Source organism: Balaenoptera acutorostrata, chromosome 2 (assembly GCF_949987535.1).
Source record: "Balaenoptera acutorostrata chromosome 2, mBalAcu1.1, whole genome shotgun sequence".
NCBI classification, from domain to species: domain Eukaryota; kingdom Metazoa; phylum Chordata; class Mammalia; order Artiodactyla; family Balaenopteridae; genus Balaenoptera; species Balaenoptera acutorostrata.
Window position 1 is genome coordinate 135,285,910 of NC_080065.1, and position 19,206 is coordinate 135,305,115.

The following is a 19,206-nucleotide window of genomic DNA, read 5'->3' on the forward strand; positions in this document are numbered from 1 at the left end:
CACGAAGCACTTAGCCAAGTCCCTGGCATATACCACACCCAGTTAACAGGGGCTGTTAGTGACTGTGCAGTTGGTCAGGTTAAGGGGTTTTGCCTGGTAGGTGGTGGGGGCCGTGGAAGGCTATCGAGTAGGAACCCGGTACTCATATGGTCTGAAGAGGCTGCTGTGAGTTCGGAGACTTGGGCTGAGCCCCTTCCACCTGCCGGAGTGAGAACTGAGGGCCAGCCCTGATGGACTCTCCTGCCCTTCCTTTAACTGCGGGTCTTCACTGACTTGGCATGGGCAACCTCTGTCTTGAACAGGTCCCTTGGGGATGGGGGTGGTCATTTTCCCGAAGATCTCCTACAGAACCCTTTGTCTCTATGTCCCAGTGGCTGACCTTAGGGAATGTGAGTGTGGGGCTCTGAGGGGTGGGTGATGTTGAATGTACTCGAGTTGTCGGGACAGGATCAGCGGGGGCAGGGCAGGCCTGGAGTGACATTCCACTGGGCACTTGGATGTGACCTCGGTTGCTGGTCTGGGTCCTGGCTGGGTGGTGCTTGCTCCAGTGGGGCCATGGAGAGGTTGACAATGGGCGGAATGTGGCCCCCTTAGGACCCACACTTCAGTGGTGCCCAGGCATGCTGGCCGAGCCCTGCGCTTTTGCAAGCCTGTTACCCAGCAGTTGAATCGTGCCAGGACGGCCAAGGACATTTCAGGTTCCCCCAGGGCTGGCAGCCAGGCTGTCACCAGGCATTGCTTGTTTTCCCAGGTTCCAAGGGCTTTTCGGATGGAGAGGGCTCTGGAGCTATTCCAGGAACTTTTCTTAACAGCTGGGTAAATTGAGATCCAGAGAGAGCAAGGCACTTGACCAAGGTCTCACAAGGCCACCTCCCTCCTATCTGTCACCTCCCTCTGTTCCCGTGTCCCTTGCTCTGACTCCTGGCCTCCTGCCTGGACATTTGAAACAACCTCCATCTTCTGGGCTCTCCAAGAGCTTTGTTTGTCTTCCTATTATCCTAATCTTGCCATAACCTGCCAGGCACACATGCTGTTCGAGTGTGTCTGCTCTCCTTTCCCCTCTGGTCCCAGACAAAGCACGGAGGTTCTGAGCGCAGGCCCCAGAGCCAGACTGACCTCAGTTTGAATCCCAGCTCTGCCCCTTCCTAACACGGCGAACTGGGGCAAGATACTCCACATTTCTGAGCTTCAGTGTCTCTGTCTACGAAATGAAAACAGTAGCAGTACTTAGTTTATGAGGTTGTCTTGATGGCTAAATGAGATAATACGTGAAGTGCTGGGTATAATACCTGCACAGAATGAGCTCTCAAAAATGGTCATTGTTGGGAGTTCCCTGGTGGTCTAGTGGTTAGGATTTGACACTTTCACTGCCGTGGCCTGGGTTCAATCCCTGGTCGGGGACCTGAGATCACGCAGCCAAAAAAAAAAAAAAAGGTCATTGTTACAAAGACCCATCAATGCTGGTTGAACTGAAAAGTCAAGGGCATGGAAGAGTAGACAAAGCTCTGGACCTGGAGGAAGAAGATGTGGGCTCCAAGTTCATTGCCAAACGTTGCCTCACCTTGTACTTTTGGGAAGTTACTCTTCCTCCAGGAGCCCCACTTTCCTCATTTGAGAAAGAGGGAAGAAATCCCTGCCATGATCTTAGAAGCCTGTCATGTGATGCCGGAGCAGCATCTGTGAAAAAGTTTTGCATCTGTGTAATGATTTAAAAATGGCACAGTGGTGGCTGTGGTGTGCTGATGGTGACGAGGACGTTGTAGCCACAGCAGTGGACAGCTGGCTGGGGTGGAGGCTGGTCAGTCTGCAAATGCGCAGCACCCACACAGGCTTCCCATTCCTGCCTGCCTGCTCCCGCCTCCAGCAGCCCGCCTTTAGCATTAGCCTCAGCATTGCACACTCGAAGATGTAGGAGGTGCAAAGACCCAATGGCATCTTCTGAGCCATAGTGAGTTTTGGGTTATCTGTGGCGGATCCCATGGAATGTAGGATTACAGCCAGGCGCTGGTTCAAATCTCAGCTCAGCACTTCCCACCTGGAAGCTCGAGCCAGTTGCTTAACTTCCACGAGCCCGTTTCCACGTTTGTAAAATGAGGCCTTGAGGAAGCAGAGGGCAAGCGTTTAGCAAAGGGCATAGCATACGCTTATATGGAGAGGTTGTGTCATGGTGGAGCATGGTGCCCGATGGGCTTATGGGTGGCGGGAGTGGGGGCCATTGTGCCCATTTCTGGGGAGGAGCGGTGGAGGTCAGTTACACTCCCTGCAGAACTGCCCCGCTTCGAGTTAGAAGGGCCCCTGGAGTCATCTGGCGCCATTCCATTTTACTGGTGAGCAAAGCAAGGCCTGACAGGAGCGGGTGCTTGGTGGGGTCACTGGCAGGTTAGTGCAAGGCTGGGCCTAGGGCGAGGCGAGGGAGGCACTTAGAGGCGGACTGTGAGGAGTGCTCGGGGCCGCGGTGCGACTCTCGCCGCCGTCATGCGGGTGCACGCCAGCACCTGGGAGTGGGCGCCTCCTTCGTGTTTGTGCCTGCTGCCTGCTGCCTCACCCTAGCCCAGTCTAGGACTAGAGCGCCAGCCTCCTGACCCCAGGGACTGGTCCCCGAACCCTGGGGGTCTGGGGACACCTGCCAGCTACCTTGCAGAGTCTCACCAAGGTCCCCTGGCCCCTTTAAAAAGGACCTCCGATAAGTAGGTCACCTGCCCGGTGCTTTTTACTCTGTCTCTGCTCTCTAGCGGTCTGTGATCCAGAGAAAGCGAGGTCCTCCCGCCCCCTCTCCCCACCTGCTGCCCCTTCCCCTGCCAGCTGCGCCTCCATGTAAGCACTCGAGCCCCTCACCCTGGAGGGGAGGCATGTTAGCGGCGGGCTCCTGTCACGGCGACAAGCCCCAGCGAGTCTGGAGGGACGAGGCTGCTTTCATGCGGGCCCTGATGAAGCTTCCCTGGTCTCAGCAGGCCTGGGTTGTGCCCAGCAGGCCTCCAGGAGATTAGGGGGCTTCTGTGGCTCCAAGTGCCTCAAGGCTTTCCCTTCCCCTTTGTTGCCCCCAGTGCACCTGGCTCCCCTCCACTCTGGCCACAGGGCCTGGAGCCTTTTCAGTTTCCCTAAGGCTTCTGGGAAGCCTGGTCTTGGGGTGTCCATCTTGGCCAATCTCCCCATCACCACCTCCGGGCCTGCAGGCTGGGCCTCAGGTGACTTGTGAAGAGGTGGCCACAGCTGCTAATCCCTGCAGGGGGTCCTGGGATCACCCGGGGCTGGCAGGAGCCTAGGCCACCCTCGTGGTTTGACATGAGGGGCCTTGGACAGTCGGCAGTCTCCATCCCCAGGTCCTACATGTACAGACATGCCATTATTTTCCCCACTGCTGCTCTTAGGACCTGAAATTCTGCTACTTAGCAAGTTTCCTTGCGCTCTCCTTGGCGTCCTCTAAAAAGGCAAATACCAGGGCTTCCCTGGTGGCGCAGTGGTTAAGAATCCACCTGCCAATGCAAGGGACATGGGTTCGAGCCCTGGTCCAGGAAGATCCCACATGCCGCAGAGCAACTAAGCCCGTGTGCCACAACTACTGAGCCTGCGCTCTAGAGCCCGTGAGCCACAACTGCTGAGCCCGTGAGCCACAACTACTGAAGCCCGTGAGCCTAGAGCCCATGCTCCACAACAAGAGAAGCCACCGCGGTGAGAAGCCCACACGCCGCAACAAAGAGTAGCCCCTGCTCGCCGTAACTAGAGAAAGCCCGCACAGCAACGAAAACCCACTGCAGCCAAAAGTAAATAAATAAATAAAAAGGCAAATACCCTCGCAGGTGGACACTCTTTCGTGTTTGCTGCTGAAGAGCAAACCCAGGCTAGCCTGGCCCTCATCCAGCTGCCTGTGTGATCATGGCCGAGTTGCTTCCCCTCTCTGGGCTTTGGAAGGCCCTTTTCAGCCGTAGCACCTCCGCGCTCTGGCAGTTACCCTTCTTTCTTTGCGGGGGTTGGGGATGGGGCAGCGAGGGAAATGGGAAGGGCCTGGCCACTGAGCTGGGGTTGGGTCAGGGACCAAAAGCCAACATCACAGGCGCTTTGACCACCTGCTGGCCTGATAGGAGATATCAGTCCTTCTTCCTCTTCTTCTCAGGACAGGCGGGGAAACTGAGGTCTGGGGTGGGGGAAGGGCCCTGCTTGGATCACATAGGCAGTCAGGCAGGGCTGCAGCCAGAGCCCAGTTACCCTTGCTGACAGTGAGGGCTCAGCTGCTCCTGGCTGCCACCTTTCTTGAGAGGAAGCCTAGGGCCCATTGGCATCAGGGTCAGGGACATGCTTTCTCCTCTACCATGGAAGGCACCTCTGGCAGGGCAGGGGTGAGCGAGCGGGATCCCTGCCTGCTGAGGGGTCCCCTGGGCATGGGGCAGAGTCAGACAAGACATCCTCTTCCTGAGGTTCAGGAGGTAGGGGTCAGTGGCCTCTGGCAAGGGACATGGCGGTGGGGAGGCTTGGAGGCTTCTGGGAACGTGGTTGGTGGCCCAGGGTGTCCTAGGGCCACCCCCTCCCTCCCAGGGGGGGAATTGGGTGGACAGTCATGCCATTTGTCCTGGCTCTGGGATTAGTTGTGACTGCGTTACGTGAGGAGCGTGAAGCCATTAAGAGCTTCATGCTCTTAACGCGAAGTGGAGTGGAGCTGAGCGGCTACTACCTGGAGCTCGGGTGGGTCCTGTCATTTTCTCCCCGGCCTCCCTGTACCCTCTGACCACAGCCCCGTGTCCCCTCCCTCCTGTCCAGTCCTCCCAGGTCTGTCTGATGTGTGTGTACCCACAGTGTGTGCGTGTTCATACCAATGCAGGAGGGGGCCGGGGGGTGCAGGGGTTAGGGTGAGCTGGCCCCTAAGCCTGGCACTGGGTCCCGTCTGCATTCAGGACCAGAAGTGGGTTCCTCAAGTGTCCCAGCCCCCAGGGAGATGGGCCAGGGCTGACCTGGCAGATTCCTGATGGAAAAGGAGACCATGGCTGAGGGGTGGGAAGGAAGGGCTTAGCTTCTCTTTGAGCTTCTTCTGACAGCTCAGCAAGTTCACAAATCCACCTGAAGCCAGCAGGTCTGGGAGTTAAAGATTTACTGCAAGGCCATGGGGGGAGCTGGAATGATGCGGTCCCAGGGGCTCAGATGTTACATTCATGGCTTCAGTCCTATCTTGACGGTGAGGCTATGGCTTGTCTAAGTCAGAGGGGCTGCTACAGAGTTTCCATGTTCTTAACTTGGCTTTTGGAGAGGGGTGCGGTCACAACCTCCCTGAATTTGTATGGAGTAAGTATGGCATCTGTCTGTGGAGAGTCCACTATCAGCCTTCATGATACTCTCAAAGGTTCTTTTTTTTTTTAATTTTATTTTTTACTTCTTTGGTTTTTTTGCATTGGGTCCTCGTTGCTGCGCATGGGCTTTAGTTGTGGTGAGTGGGGGCTACTCTTCATTGCGGTGCGTGGGCCTCTCATTGTGGTGGCTTCTCTTGTTGCGGAGCATGTGCTCTTGATGCGTGGGTTTCAGTAGTTGTGGCATGCGGGGTCAGTAGTTGTGGCTCGCGGGCTCTAGAGCGCAGGCTCAGTAGTTGTGGCGCACGGGCTTATTTGCTCCACGGCATGTGGGATCTTCCTGGACCAGGGCTTGAACCCGGGTCCCCTGCATTGGCAGGCGGATTCTTAACCACTGTGCTGGTTAAGGAAGTCCTCTCAAAGGGTTCTGTAACCCCAGGAGATCACAAACTTCTGATCTAATCTATACCCCTTGCTGTCCAGGTGAGGAAACAGGCTCAGAGAAGGCAAGGGTATTGCCCAGAGGGAGCCAGTGGAAGCGCTGGAATGCTGATGTGGACTCCAGGCGCACGTGGAGTTTGCTTCCGCATCCTAGAGATGGAGGGCTTCCTCACCCCCCATACACCTGTTTCTCAGAATCTGTCAGGGATCATACGGCAACCTGGAGTGGGCAAGTAGGAGGGCAGGGGCTGGGGCTGACCAGCATTTCCTGGCTCCTCTGCAGGGGTGGCAGACAGGGGGGAATGAATAATGGTAAACTTGTTTGTACTTCTTTGAGAGAAGATGACGAATAACTGAGGTCATGATTGGGAAGTGCTTGTACCTGGCGTGCAGCAGACCTGTGAGGCTGTCCAGTCACCGCTGTCCTTTGAGTTGGCCCTTTTAGCTGAGATCTCCTGCTTCTGAGCCTCTCCACCTGTCTCTCCCATTCCTCAGCATGAGACCTCTGCCTGGGGCGTAGAGGCAGCCTCCCTTTCTCATGTGGGGTCTCTGCCTATCTGGGGATGACACAGGCCCCTGGGGTGGGGGAAGGTGAAGACCCTCTGGCTGAGGTCCTGCCTCTGGGGATCTGTGGTGCCCCTGTCTGCCCGTCAAGGGAGGCTTTCCCATTGCCAGAGGAGCCGATCAGCCTGCGCTGAGGCAGCTGGGGCTGGTTACCTGCAGGAAGCCTGTCTCTGGGTACGTTCTGGACCGCCGACCTGGTTCAAGAATGGTGTGGAATGCTGGGCAGCTGCCCGGAGGTTACAAGCAGGGGCTCCGAGGTGGGCAGGCTTGGGGTTGTCCTAGTTCTCTCCCTGCCCAGCTGTGTGACCTTGAGTCAGTTGCTTCGTACCCTCTCTGAGCCTAGGTTTCCTGTCTGTGAGTGCACGTATCGGTGACACCAGCTCTCAGCGTGTGAGGAGTGGGTGTGATAAATCAGGGAAAGCTGGTGTGGGGCTGGCAAGTTACCAGGAGCTCAGTCAGTGCTGGCTGCTGTCAGCGAGGGAGGTTATGATATTTGCAAAGAAATTTCTTTCTGTTTTTTTCAAGTGCCTGTGATCTGAGCCTAAGAAAAATAGCTAGGAATGGATTTGGCTCTGCGTAGATGGATTTGGGGGTTGGGTGGAGAGAGTCCTATTTTGGGGAGTTCCGTGGGCTAACGAAGAGCTTGCCCTGTGAGGGTCCTGCCCACCTTGGTCTGCCCTAGAGCTTCAGTGGGACCAGAGGGCAGCTGGTCCTGACCTGCTGTGTTCCCCACTCTGCAAACCCCCTTGCCCCCAGCTGTCTTGTTTGTTTGCTCAGTAAACTCTTTTTTTCAGAGCTGGTGCAAAGATAAACTCTCAACTCAGGGCTTGTTGGAAGAAACACAAATTCTCAACAAGTGGGGGGTATAAGTTCTTGAGGTTTTTGTTGGGCATTCCCCTCCCGGGAACCCAGAACAAATCCCAGGTTGAGAACTGGGGAGTGAACCGGCGCTTTATGCTTTGTTTGCTTGTCAATTGATGCGTGATTTGTGGGTCTTCTTCCAAGAAGGATCGTTAGAGGCTGCTTTTGATGTTAAAACACACATAAAATGCATGAAAATAAAAACAGAAAGTGGTATTCAAAGGGAGTGGAGCATGGGGTGTGTGGGCGCTGGCTTATGTCAGCTGTCCTAGGTGAACACGGAGGGCGTGTGTTGCTGAAGGATGATGAGCTGGTGCCTCGGTGCTGAGATTCCCAGTTACCCACTTGTTAGCTCTGTGGCTGGGCAAGTCACGGGCCCCCTCTGGGCCTCGGTTTCCTCATCTGTAAAATGAAGGGAACGTAGGTCATGGTGCTATTGTAAGCATTAATAGTAGCATGTAGTGCAGGCATATCATGTCTGATAAATGGAAGTTCATGTTTTAATGCATTTGGCTTGGCGATTCCTCATAGCACATTCAAAAAGGGAAAGGTCATTGGCAAGGGCACTTCGCTCTTAAGTACTTGCTGTGGGTGGGAGACCGCTTCTGCCTTGGAAAGCTTTAGGTGAAGTTGGGGACCAGTGTTCTAGTTATAATTGTAGCCGACATCTGGCAGCATAAATCCGGCACTGCATGGTGGGGTATGGAGCAGGAGAACTCATCTAGGACTTCTGAAATCCACAGCTGGCAGAGTCCAGCTCTCGGCTGAGGCTGGCCTTGGAGGAGGACCTGCAGGGTTTTAGTGGGTAAGAAAATGGGCCGAGGCAGGTGGGGGTGGGGCAGGCCTGGCAACGCCACCCGAGGGGGTCCTTTTCGCTCTCTGGGCCTCAGTGTCCCCATGTGCTCACCGCAAGATGGACTGTATACTCTGTAACCCTGAGACCCTTGAGCCAGACTTCTGACAGTCCCTTGGTGGCAACCATGGACTCCGGGGTGACTGATGGGCGGCATCTTAGCCCCCAGCCAGGCGGTACTGCGGGGCTATGGGGGATGGGGTGTGCAGCAGATTACAGCAGAGGAAGGGATTTGCTTCTGGTCTCGGCCTCCCAAGGGTGTAATTGCGCTGGAGAAACTCCTGCACAGCTGGGAAGCAAATGTGGAGGATTTTCTTTGCTGTACGTAGTGGGTGGGGCAGGCTAGGGCGGGGTAGCTGGTGGAGCAGCGTGGCTGTGGGGTATGGCTGGTTAATGGGTGGTGGCGTGACTGTGCTGGGGGTGTGGCAGGATGGGAGGGGCCAAGTCAGCTCTGGGGAGTGGCCCTGGGATTGCATGTGGGGCTACCAGTGCCCGGCCGGCAGCCACTCCTCCTCCCCGAGGCCGGGTGCCCATTCACATAATTTTGAGCCTGCTTGTGGGGCTCTCCCTGCACTCCTCTCAGCTCCCCGCCCCATACTTGTGCCTGTGACCCAGATGCCCGTGATGACACCATTTGAACATCTCAGCACCATGTGAGTTTGCCTGTCCATTCGTGTGCCTGTGAGAGGGGAGGGAGTAGGGGGCATGGTCAGGAGTGACCCAGGCAGGGTGAGCATGGGCTGGGTGAGCATGCGGGGCTCTGGGGACCTGCTCCATTCGCCCGGCAGCAGCATCACACCAGATAAAACCTTGGAGCCCAAAGGCCTGCATCTTCAGTGCCAGGCTTGGTACCTGGCGGTGCTCAGGTACAGAATGAGGGAACAGGGAATGGATCCTCTGCTTGTTCCCGACTTCCCGTGTGCTCCCAAGCCTGACGTCTCTTCCTCTTTCTGGATCCACTGTCAATTTGATATGTGGCCTTGGGTCAGTTCCTTCCTGAGCCTCAGTTTCCAACTCCATTAAATGGATAATCATTTTGTTAGCCTGTATCACTGTGTGCCAGGCACTGAGCAGTTTTACGCATATCATCTCTCTTAGTCTTGGCAACAGCCCTGCAAAATAGATAAGTAGTATAAACCCTATTTTATACTTGGGGAAATGGAGACTCAGAGAGGTCGAGAGATTTGCGCAAAGGTCACAAGCTAGTAAATAATGGAGGCAAGATTCAAGACCATGCAAGCTGGCTCCAGTCTGAGCCTTTAACAGAGATGCTAGCAGCCACTGCATCACTGCCCCTCAGATGGTTGGGGTGAAACAGCATGATGCATTCGGCCCTTCACAGGAGGCCTGCTGCACATGGTAGGCAGCAAGTACATGGGAGTTGGGTTGTTAAGTGCATTTTACCATAAAAGGCACAGGGAGCTCTTGGTCTCATTCCTGGAGCCCACCTGTCTATCCATGGCAGAGCTGGACCTCCTCTCCAGTCCTGCTCTCTAGACAGCTTGGTCTCCGAGAAGTCCCTTGTACCTCTGCCTCCTTTTCCTTTGGGTGCTAGAGAGGACTGTCGGGGCACCAGAGCATTTTGGAGTGAGGGGTGGGGTCATGAGTGACTTTCAACTCCAGAGCAGTGGCCACAGTTACCGTGGTATTTCCCGAAGGTGCAGTGTTGCCATGGCATCTCCATGACAACCAGAGCATCTCATTCATTATCCCCAGCACCTTGGCAGGGAAAGCTAGGCCTAGGGCTGGGAGAGCACAGTGGAAGCCTGGCTGAGGGCTGGAGGCCTTGGTAGCTGAGGCCCCCTCATGCTCTCCCCTGTCCCTGCCAATATTCCCCTATGGGCTCTGGATCCATCACCATTTCATGGGGTCTGGGTTCAAATTTCAGCTCTGTCACTGACTAGCTGTATGGTTTTGGGCAAGTGACTTAACATCTCTGAGCCTTATTTTCTGCAACTGTAAATGTGAATAATGACAGTACTAGTTGTAAGGATTAATTGAGATAAAGTATGCAAAAGTGCTTAGCACAGTGCCTGGCTCAGGGTAAATGCAGTTAAAAATAACAATGATGATAATTATAATGGTATTATTGCTATTATTTTTAATTATAGAAACACCTGGGCTTCATGGAGGACTGAAAGTCACTTCACCTTGGGCCTCAGTCTCCTTATCTGTAAACTGGGAATAATAACAGCTGCTCATCATTTATATCCTGAGTATTCAATAAGGACCATTGCTGGGAAAAGTGATGGGAGCTTCCACAATGAATCAGACTTGTTCCTGCCCTTTGGGGCACCCAGGCATGTGGGGAAGGCCTCTGTGTGCCAGGTACCAGGCAGGGCCTGCCCATGCACAGGTCAGTATATCCTGGTCCGGCCCCGTGATCTGCAGGTTCCAGGGCACAGAGCCGTATGTAGAAATGCCCCAAGTCTGCTCTGCCTGGACCACACACTCAGGTGTGCTCAGGGGCTGGGCAGGAAGCCAAATGAGAGAGGGAGGTTGGTTATGGGACTGTGTTAACCCATCTGAGGCTGGCACTTTATAGCCTCAGCTGATGGTGGCCAGTGGGCGTGTGTGTCACCAAAATGTGCTCTTTTTATATTTCTTTTTTTTTTTTTTTTTTGGCCGTGCTGTGCTGCATGCGGGAGCTTTGTTCCCCGACCAGGGATCAAACCCGTGCCCCTGCGGTGGAAGCTCGGAGTCTTAACCACTGGACTGCCAGGGAAGTCCCTAAAATGTACTCTTTTTAAAGAAGTCGGAAGTTCTGACTTTTATATGAAATCTCCTGATTTTAAGATGTTGATAGCTAATCTCAAAGAAAAATGCTGTCAAGGAACAAGAATGCTGCATCCTGTTTTAGCCTGAGGGTCCTGGTTTTCAGCTTCCATGCTATAGCTTAGGGGTGGGGTGGGAGCCTAAGGAATGGGACATGGGGGCGGGAAACGGGGTGGTGGGTGGAGATGACTTCAGAGAGGTGATGACATTGGAACTGGGGTCTTGAAGGATGAGTAAGTGTCCCAAGGGGTAGGGGGAGGCATTCCAAGCAATGGGAACTTCATTAACAAAGGCTTAGATGCATGACCAAGATTGGTGACTGGTTGGGCGAGGCTGGAGTTTAGGAAAACGGCTGGTGATGTCGGCAAGGCCCAGGCAGGCCCAGGGCGGGAGGGAGGTGTTGAGGCCTCAGCCCCGCAGCTGTCCTTGAGGCCTGGGTGGCTCCAGAGCGGTTAGAAACCCCCAGTTTGCCATCCCTTGAGCCACAGAGGTGCAGGAATTCAGGCGGGCACAGAGGGCCTTGAATGGCTGGGGCCAGGCCTTTGAGGGGTTGCAGTGGGGCCAGTGCTGGAGGCCCCCGTTGCCAGCTCACGGGTGGTCAGCACTTTGCCAGGGTATTCGGCCTTCTCTGGGGACGGGGGCTAGTTGGCCCACTCTCTTTCTCCCTTTACCCTCTCTCGGGCCTGGGCTTTGCATGGCCTTCTCCCTAGCCTGCTGGCCTCTCTCTGGCCTCTGCTCATCCATCCAGCTCCCCGGGCAAGACACGGTTTCTCAAAATGGGGATTTGGGATTCCAAGGGCTGTTTGAGACTTGAGAGAGAGAGCGAGCAAGGAACTTGATGGTGCTTTGTGCGCTCAGGTGTTACCCACGTTGTGAGTATGTTAAATAGGCAACAGGAGTGCATGAAGACAGCGGCTGACCCTTGCTCAGCACTGTGTGCCAGGCGTGACACCTCCTATGTATCCACTCATTTAATTTTCACAACTTTGGGAAGTATGTCAAGTTTTCCCATTTTACAGATTAGGAAGCTGGGGGCACTGAGAAGTTAAATAACTTGCCCAAGATTGCACAATTACTGGGTGGTAGGGCTTGGGTTTGAACGAAGCTGCCTGGCTCTAGTCTGCCCATGTCATCCTTAGGCTCTACTACCTAGGGCTTTAGGTCCATGGATGGGGTTGGGGACACGGGGTTTGGACTCTGAAATTGTTAAAACATTTTCTAGCATCTGTGCATATTTTTTATGGAGAAATGTTGTCAGATTCACACAGGGGTCTGTGACCCCGAGATGCCTGAGACTGCTGGTTGTGTCGTCATTAGCACACATGTTGAAAGGCTGTTAATGCAATAGACCAAAGGCCAGAGACCGCAGTGCCCAGGCCTGCAGGGGTTGTGGGGTTAGGTGGCCCGAGTAGGCAGGTGCCCCCAGGCAGCAGGCAGGGTACCTTCGAGGCAGCTCTGCCTCCCACTCACTGTGCTCCTGCCCTGGCCCCGGGTCAAGGGGTGGGGCTCGCTGTGGCTGCAGGGCAGAGGGCTGCCCTTAGCAATGGGAAGTGGGACATGGGTGCCCTTTGGGAATAATTGCAGGGCCAGTCACCTCAGCTCTTCTGGCTCCACCCAGGAAGCCTGCCCCTTCTGGCCCTGCTCTCAGCTGGAATTTCAGGGGCTCCCTGGAAAGCTCTGCCTACTCCCTTGTCTCCAAGCTGTGTATGTGTTCCTCACTGTTCCTACCCCTGGTCAACCCTTACTCGGTCTTCTGGCCAGTTCTGCTACCACTTCCTCCAAGAAGCCTTCCTTGGTCCTCCCCCTTCCTCCTGCAGGGGGATTAAGTGCCCCTCAGTTCTCTCAAATACCCTCCCTTCCCCTGTCACACTCCCTGCATTGTAGGTGCTTGTTTTCTTGGCTGTCTCGGCTTCCCTGTGATGCTGGCACATAGTAGAGACTGAATTGTAGAATATCAGAGGTGGAAGAGCCCCCAGACACCATCTGGCCCAGGCCTCTCTCTAACAGGCAAGAAGCCCAGAAAGGGGCAGGGTGTGCCTGGGGTCACACAGCACATTATGGCAGAACTGGGAGCAGACCCGATGTCCAAGACATGTCCTCATTTCACACCCCTGCCTTTTGCTTCTGAGCACATCTTTTAAAAACATTTGTTTTCTTATATTCACAAAAATAATAAATGATTATTGTAGAAAATTTAGGAAACAAAGGCAAATAAAAATCAGAGATAATTGTTACCATTTTTGTTTTGTTTCTTGGATTAGTACCAGTTTCTGGCTTATGCATAAAATTTTTCACAAAAATATGACCATGCATACGGTCTTATAAATGTTTTCCACTTTAACAATATATATGGTAATTATATTTCTTCTTTTTTTTTTTTTTTTTTTTGAAAATTTATTTATTTACTTTGGGCTGCATTGGGTCTTCGTTGCTCCGTGCAGGCTTTCTCTGGTTGCGGTGAGCGGGGACTACTCTTCTTTGCGGTGCGCGGGCTTCTCATTGCAGTGGCTTCTCTTGTTGCGGAGCGTGGGCTCTAGGCGCGCAGGCTTCAGTAGTTGTGGCGCATGGGCTCAGTAGCTGCGGCGCACGGGCTTAGTTGCTCCGTGTGGCATGTGGGATCTTCCTGGACCAGGGCTCGAACCCATGTCCCCTGCATTGGCAGGCAGATTCTTAACCACTGCACCACCAGGGAAGTCCTGGTAATTATACTTCTATGTCAGTAAACGTCAGCCTTCAACATATTGTAAATGGCTGCCTGGGATTCCATCACATGCTTGCATTATAATTGCTAAAGACAATCCCCTATGGTTGGGCATTTGCTATTATAAACAACATCCTTTGCTGTTATAAACAGCACTGGGATTCGTATTCTTGTGGGGAAATGTTGACACACTTCTGCAATTACTCCCTCTAGGATAAGTTCCTAGAAGTACAATTGTAGGGTCTCTGGTATACTGTATCCACACGAAGCACACCATATAGTCTTGGGCCGGGAGGGATTTTGAAGATCTTCCCCCCGACCCCAACTCTGGATCTGAGGCTCACATTCCCTCCCTGGCAGTAGGCCAGTCCCTCACACCTTCTGTCCTTGTCCCTATCTCCCATCTCCAGGGGAGCTCTTCTGCCAGCTTTCAGCGGCGGCCTCCACTCATGTTAAAGGGAGACTGGAGGGCCGTGGTGTGTGGGGGGTGCTGTCTGGGTGAGGAAGTTGGGCAACTTGGGATCCTCAAGTTGGGGAGTTCAGTCGCCTGCTGTCCTGTGCCACTGTGGGCACGTACCCTGAGGATGAGAGATGCCTGTTGCATTAAGGGGCAGAGAGTGACAGCTGCGATTTCTTGAGTGTTGCTTATGCTGGGCTCCTCTGACAGGTTTACTCACTTATCCCTTGGCCCCAACCCGATGCTGCAGGGGTGGTACTTTCCAGATGAGACCACTGGTGTTTGAGAGGGGCTCCTAGCACAGCCAAGCTGCTGATGCCTCACAGCCCTGAGTTTGAATCCTAGCCTGAGCCTTAGTCTTTTCGTCTGTCAGATGGGGCTTCTGGGTGCATTCAGAGAAATGGGTGGGGAAGCACGTGGGTAAGTGAGGGGAAGATGGTGAGAACGTGGTGTTGGGTCGTGATTTAGAATTCCACCTCTAGCTCCTAGGCCTTGTAAATGTTTATTGTCTCACTTTGTCCTTCCTGCTTCTGGAGTTTTCTTGGTTTAGTCTTGGACTGATCATGATGATAAATAGCAACTATCATTGTAGACATCATATGCTAGGTACTGCCCAGTGTGATTTATACACATTAGTGGATGTAATCTCCCAGCCTCTTGTGAGGCAGGTACTGTTGTCAACAAATGGAGAGGCTGAGGCTCAGAGAGATTGACAAGCTTGCCCCAAGTCATGAACTCAGGTTGGGTAGCGGTTGTTGAATCTGGGCCCACCGAGGTCAGGACCTGTGGGTCCACAGTCAGCGGACCCCCGGAGCCCACACTCTGACTTTCCACCTTCTGACTCGCCTCCTCTCTCCACAGCCTTAACCCCGGGGGCCCCACCGAGCGAGCGGCATGCGGCACCCCCAGGCATGCCCAGCATCTTTCGGCCCACTGCCCAGCCCCCCCAGGAGGCCCTAACGCCCTGGGGCACTTCTGCTGTGCACAGGACCGCGTGGGGGTTTGCCATGGTGACATAAAGGGGTGCGGAGGAAGGAAGGAGCGCAACCAGCCGCGGACTGCGCCCCTGGCTGGGAGGAAGGGCCGGGGCCCGGATCCTCCACTGCCACTGCCACTGCCCGCTTCGGGCCTTGCTCGCTGAGTCTCTGTGAACTTGTTGGTCGGTGGACAACTTGGGAGTCTTCTCCTGCGTGGGGCCTTGGGGCAGCCAGGGCGGCCGGGCCCCCGGTGGCCGAGGTCTCGGGGGCCAGGATGCCCGCCCTGGCGCGCCTCCGCAGGCTGTGTCGGCACATGTCCCCGCAGGCTGTACTTTTCCTGCTGTTCGCCTTCTGCCTGTTCAGCGTTTTTGTCTCGGCCTACTACCTATATGGCTGGAAGCGGGGCCTGGAGCCCTCGGTGGACGCCCCCGAGCCTGACTGTGGGGACCCGCCGCCCGTGGCCCCCAGCCGCCTGCTGCCACTCAAGCCCATACAGGTGGCCGCCCCTTCGCGCACGGACCCGTTGGTGCTGGTGTTCGTGGAGAGCCTCTACTCCCAGCTGGGCCAGGAGGTGGTGGCCATCCTGGAGTCCAGCCGCTTCAAGTACCGCACAGAGATCGCACCGGGCAAGGGTGACATGCCCACACTCACCGACAAGGGCCGCGGCCGCTTCGCCCTCATCATCTATGAGAACATCCTCAAGTACGTCAACCTGGATGCCTGGAACCGGGAGCTGCTGGACAAGTATTGCGTGGCCTACGGCGTGGGCATCATCGGCTTCTTCAAGGTACGTGGGGAGCGGGTCCCCGAGCTGTGGAGAGCTCCAGCTGAGTTTGATTCTCATCCCCACACTTGCTAACTGGGTGTCTGACTCTCCTCACCTGTAAAATGGGTGTAATGGTAGTGCCTCCTCCTAGGTTGTCATGAAAGGTAAGTGGGTGAGTGTAGGTAAGGCGCTTGGAGCGCCTGGCGCCTGGTGTCTAGTAGGTACTTTTTAAGTATTCGCTTTCATTGGGAGCACACGACAGGGGCATTGCCTTCCAGGCATGGGGCCCGGCACACAGCAGGCTCATGCCTAAGGGAGGCCCCAGGGATGGGTGCAAGGGAGGAGAGCATATGCTCTGCTGGGTCCCTCAAAACCTTTCATGGCAGTCCTCCCAATGGATGGGGTGTGTCCTTGTTTTGCATATGGGCAAACCAAGGCTCAGGAGGATTAAGTTAGGTTACAGGAGGCCATGTAGCCAGTAAGTGGGAGAGCCAGGATCTGAACCCGGACTTAGACAGTTGGGGGCTCTGGGTCCTGCGCCCTTTCCTCTTGGCTGTGGAGGGGTGTGGAGTTTATGTACCTCTTGAACCAGAGCCATTTTGCGTTGGAAGAAAGAGGAGAAAGAAATCCCAGTGGACAGGTGAGCTGCTCTGGGCTCCGCGGGGTACCCAGGGCAACTGCTGGGACCACAGTCCTTGCGGAAAGTGTCGTGGAGAAGCTGTCCTTGGGGAGGAGGTTGTGAACAGCAGGATGGGGGATCCAGAGGCTCTGGTCAGAGAACTCTCACGCGCAAGGCGGGTGGTTGGGACTGTAGTTGGGTGCTCGGGGGTGTTTGTTCCATCATTCAGCAAATACTTACTGAGTGCTTACCATGTTCCAGGTCCTTTGCTAGGCACTGGGGACACAGTGGTTATCGAAGTATGCAAAGTCCAGGCTGTGGTGCTGTGGACATTTCAGTGCAGTGGGTGGGGTGGGTGACTAGACAGTGAACAAATAAACATACCATGTGACAGGTGGTGATAAGTACAAAAAAAAAAAAAGAGCGAGGAAGGGCACGTGGGTGATGGATATGGGCAGTTGGTGCTGGTTTTGATAGAATGCATTACCAGTGATGTCATCTTTGATAAAGTGACCAGAAGGGAGAGGAGCCCGTGGCTCTCTGTGCAAAGGGCCTTCCAGGCAGAGAGGACAGTAAACACACGGGTCCCAAGGTCGGCTCTTGCTTGGCATGAGTGGGGAGAGGAGCAGGAGATGGGTCAGAAGTGGGCCGTGTCCACCGACGGCTGCTCGTTCGTCCCCAAGCGTTGGCGGCACAGCCTCGCCCTGGACCCGTGCTCCGTGCTGGGAGGAGCCTGGTCTAGCTGAGGGTTTCTCACGGCTGTGTTCTTTCACGCACTAATGGATCGGGTTGCTCTGCCACTAAAACAGGTTTTGTGGGCCAAGAAATTGAAGGCCCTTAGAAGTCCTGCAGTAGAGCAACCTGGTGAGATTTGTTCCCCAGCTGGCTTAATGACAAAACCCTTTATTTCATGGCTCACTGTCTGGGAAACGCTGGCCCGGTTTATGGCTGGGCAGTGGCATAGCATCAGACAGCTTCATTGTCTGTTTCCCTTTGCTCCTGGACTCTGTTCCCTTTCCTGCCATGAACTTCATTAGGCTTGATTCAGAGCCCCAGGCCTGAAAAACATCACAATGGCTGACACTTGCCGAGTGCTCACCCAGCGCCACGCACGTCCTACGTGCTTTATGTGAATTAACACATTTGACCCTCATAAACCATCCTCCAAGCCAGGTGGATGTCATCTGATTTAAGAGAGAAGGAAACTGAGGCAAAGAGGGGTGAAGCAATGTGCCCACACTCACACCTCTAATAAGCACAGACCTAGGATTTGAACCCAGGTGGTCTGGCTCCAGAGGCTTTATTCCTGCAGTGTGGGATGAGTCCAGGAACTTCAAATACCATTTATTCTATTTAGTAGAATTTGCATCAGAGGCCACAACTGGTGCACAGAGCTCCCACAGTCTGTGGGGACCAAGCAGTGGGCTGTGGTCATTGGGCACAGTCGGTACAACATAGCTTGGATCCTATCAGGCCCCCGGTTCCTTGCTCTACAGAAGGTGAACATGAGGCCCAAGGAGGGGCAGGGAGGTGCTCAGAGTCTCCCTGTGGGGTCAGTGGCAATTCCAGGTCTCCGTGCTCTTCCTACCCTGCTGTGTAAGACAAGACCCCTCCTTGGTTTTGATCAGGGGCCTGTGACTTTCTGCTCTAACGGGAGCCATCTGGTGGTCAAGCTGCGTCCTTCTGCTTTTCTTCAAGGCCTGCTTCAATGCTGTGCATCGGGCTTGGGACTCCAGGGATCTGGAGACACTCACTTTCCAATGCCCACTGGCAGTGGATTCCCAGGTCAGTGGGAGAGCAGGGGCTGAAAAGTCCAGACTCTGGTTCAACTCGTTCTGTCACTTATAGGCAGAGTGTCCTTGGGCAGGATATTCAACCCATCTGTGAAGTGGGGGCCAATCACAGCACCACCTCACTGTGCCATGTTAAAGATAGGACAGTGGAAGGGAAGCACTAGCACAGTGCCTGGTACCCAGAGCCACCCAATAAATGGCAGGTGGCATGCCTTGTCATCTCACCTCGGCACTCACAGCTGGTGGTAGCTCTTTATCTGTCTTGTGGCTTGGCCAACATGTGCCCCTGAGGACCCTGAGGGTGGGAGCGGGTCTTCATCAGTAGCCCCATTTCCTGGCTCAGCCTTGCAGCTCCAGGTGCCCCGGGGTTGAGCACATCCTGGTGGAGGCCTGACAAGGGCCACTGATGCTTGATTGCACGCTTACTACGTGCCAGACCCTGAGCTCATTGCTTTGCAGGCCTTATCGTATGTAATTCTCACAGCTACCCTGTGAAGTGGGCACTTTATTTTCAGGTGAGGAATCAAGGCTCAAAAAGTTATGTGGCTGTCTAGACCGACACAGCTAATAAGTCAGAGCCAACATTCGACCACCACGCTCAGCCCTTCTAAGCCAACCACGGGGAGCGCGTTGGAGCAAACTGACCGACGGATGCGGGACCTGAGGCCCTGAGAGGAAGCACCTTGGGGACCCCAAGGTTCCCAAGGTCATGCAGCCAGTTACTACCTAAGTCTGTACTAGGTCTCCCATTCCCCGATCAGGGCTCTTCCTTCCTCTGCCTGATGACCCCACTGGAAGATTTGGTGTCTCCTGCGTGGGTCCCCAGTGCTGAAGAACAGGAGGGATTCCCCTCCCATGGGGCGAGGCCCGCAGTGGGGGTCACTCTCTGCGACGCTTAGGCTTACTCTCCATTCCCTTCCCCAGATGGTTGCTTTCACTGCAGACTGGGGTGGACAGTCGGCAACTTGGCTTTCTCCCTTCCTTGATGCCTCCCAGCTGGGCAGCTGGCTGAGCTGCCAGCGCCTGGCAGTCAGCTCGGAATCGGGGCTTTGAAATAGGATCCCTCAGTGCCTATGGTCCAGTGTGGCCTCCCAGGCCACAGCAGGTGATGGACAGGGCCTGAAAT

At 54.8% G+C, this 19,206-nt stretch overlaps 1 protein-coding gene across 5 annotated transcripts in view; it reads left to right on the forward strand.

The window, feature by feature from the left end:
• NDST1 (N-deacetylase and N-sulfotransferase 1) overlaps positions 1 to 19,206 on the forward strand; it is an 80,104-nt gene that overhangs the window by 20,824 nt on the left and 40,074 nt on the right. For all 5 annotated transcript variants that reach the window (XM_057539966.1, XM_057539964.1, XM_057539965.1 and 2 more), the window contains one exon: positions 14,787 to 15,689. In XM_057539966.1, the coding sequence (XP_057395949.1) occupies positions 15,177 to 15,689 (513 nt within the window). In that variant the 5' untranslated portion in view covers positions 14,787 to 15,176. The remainder of the gene's footprint in view (positions 1 to 14,786; positions 15,690 to 19,206) is intronic.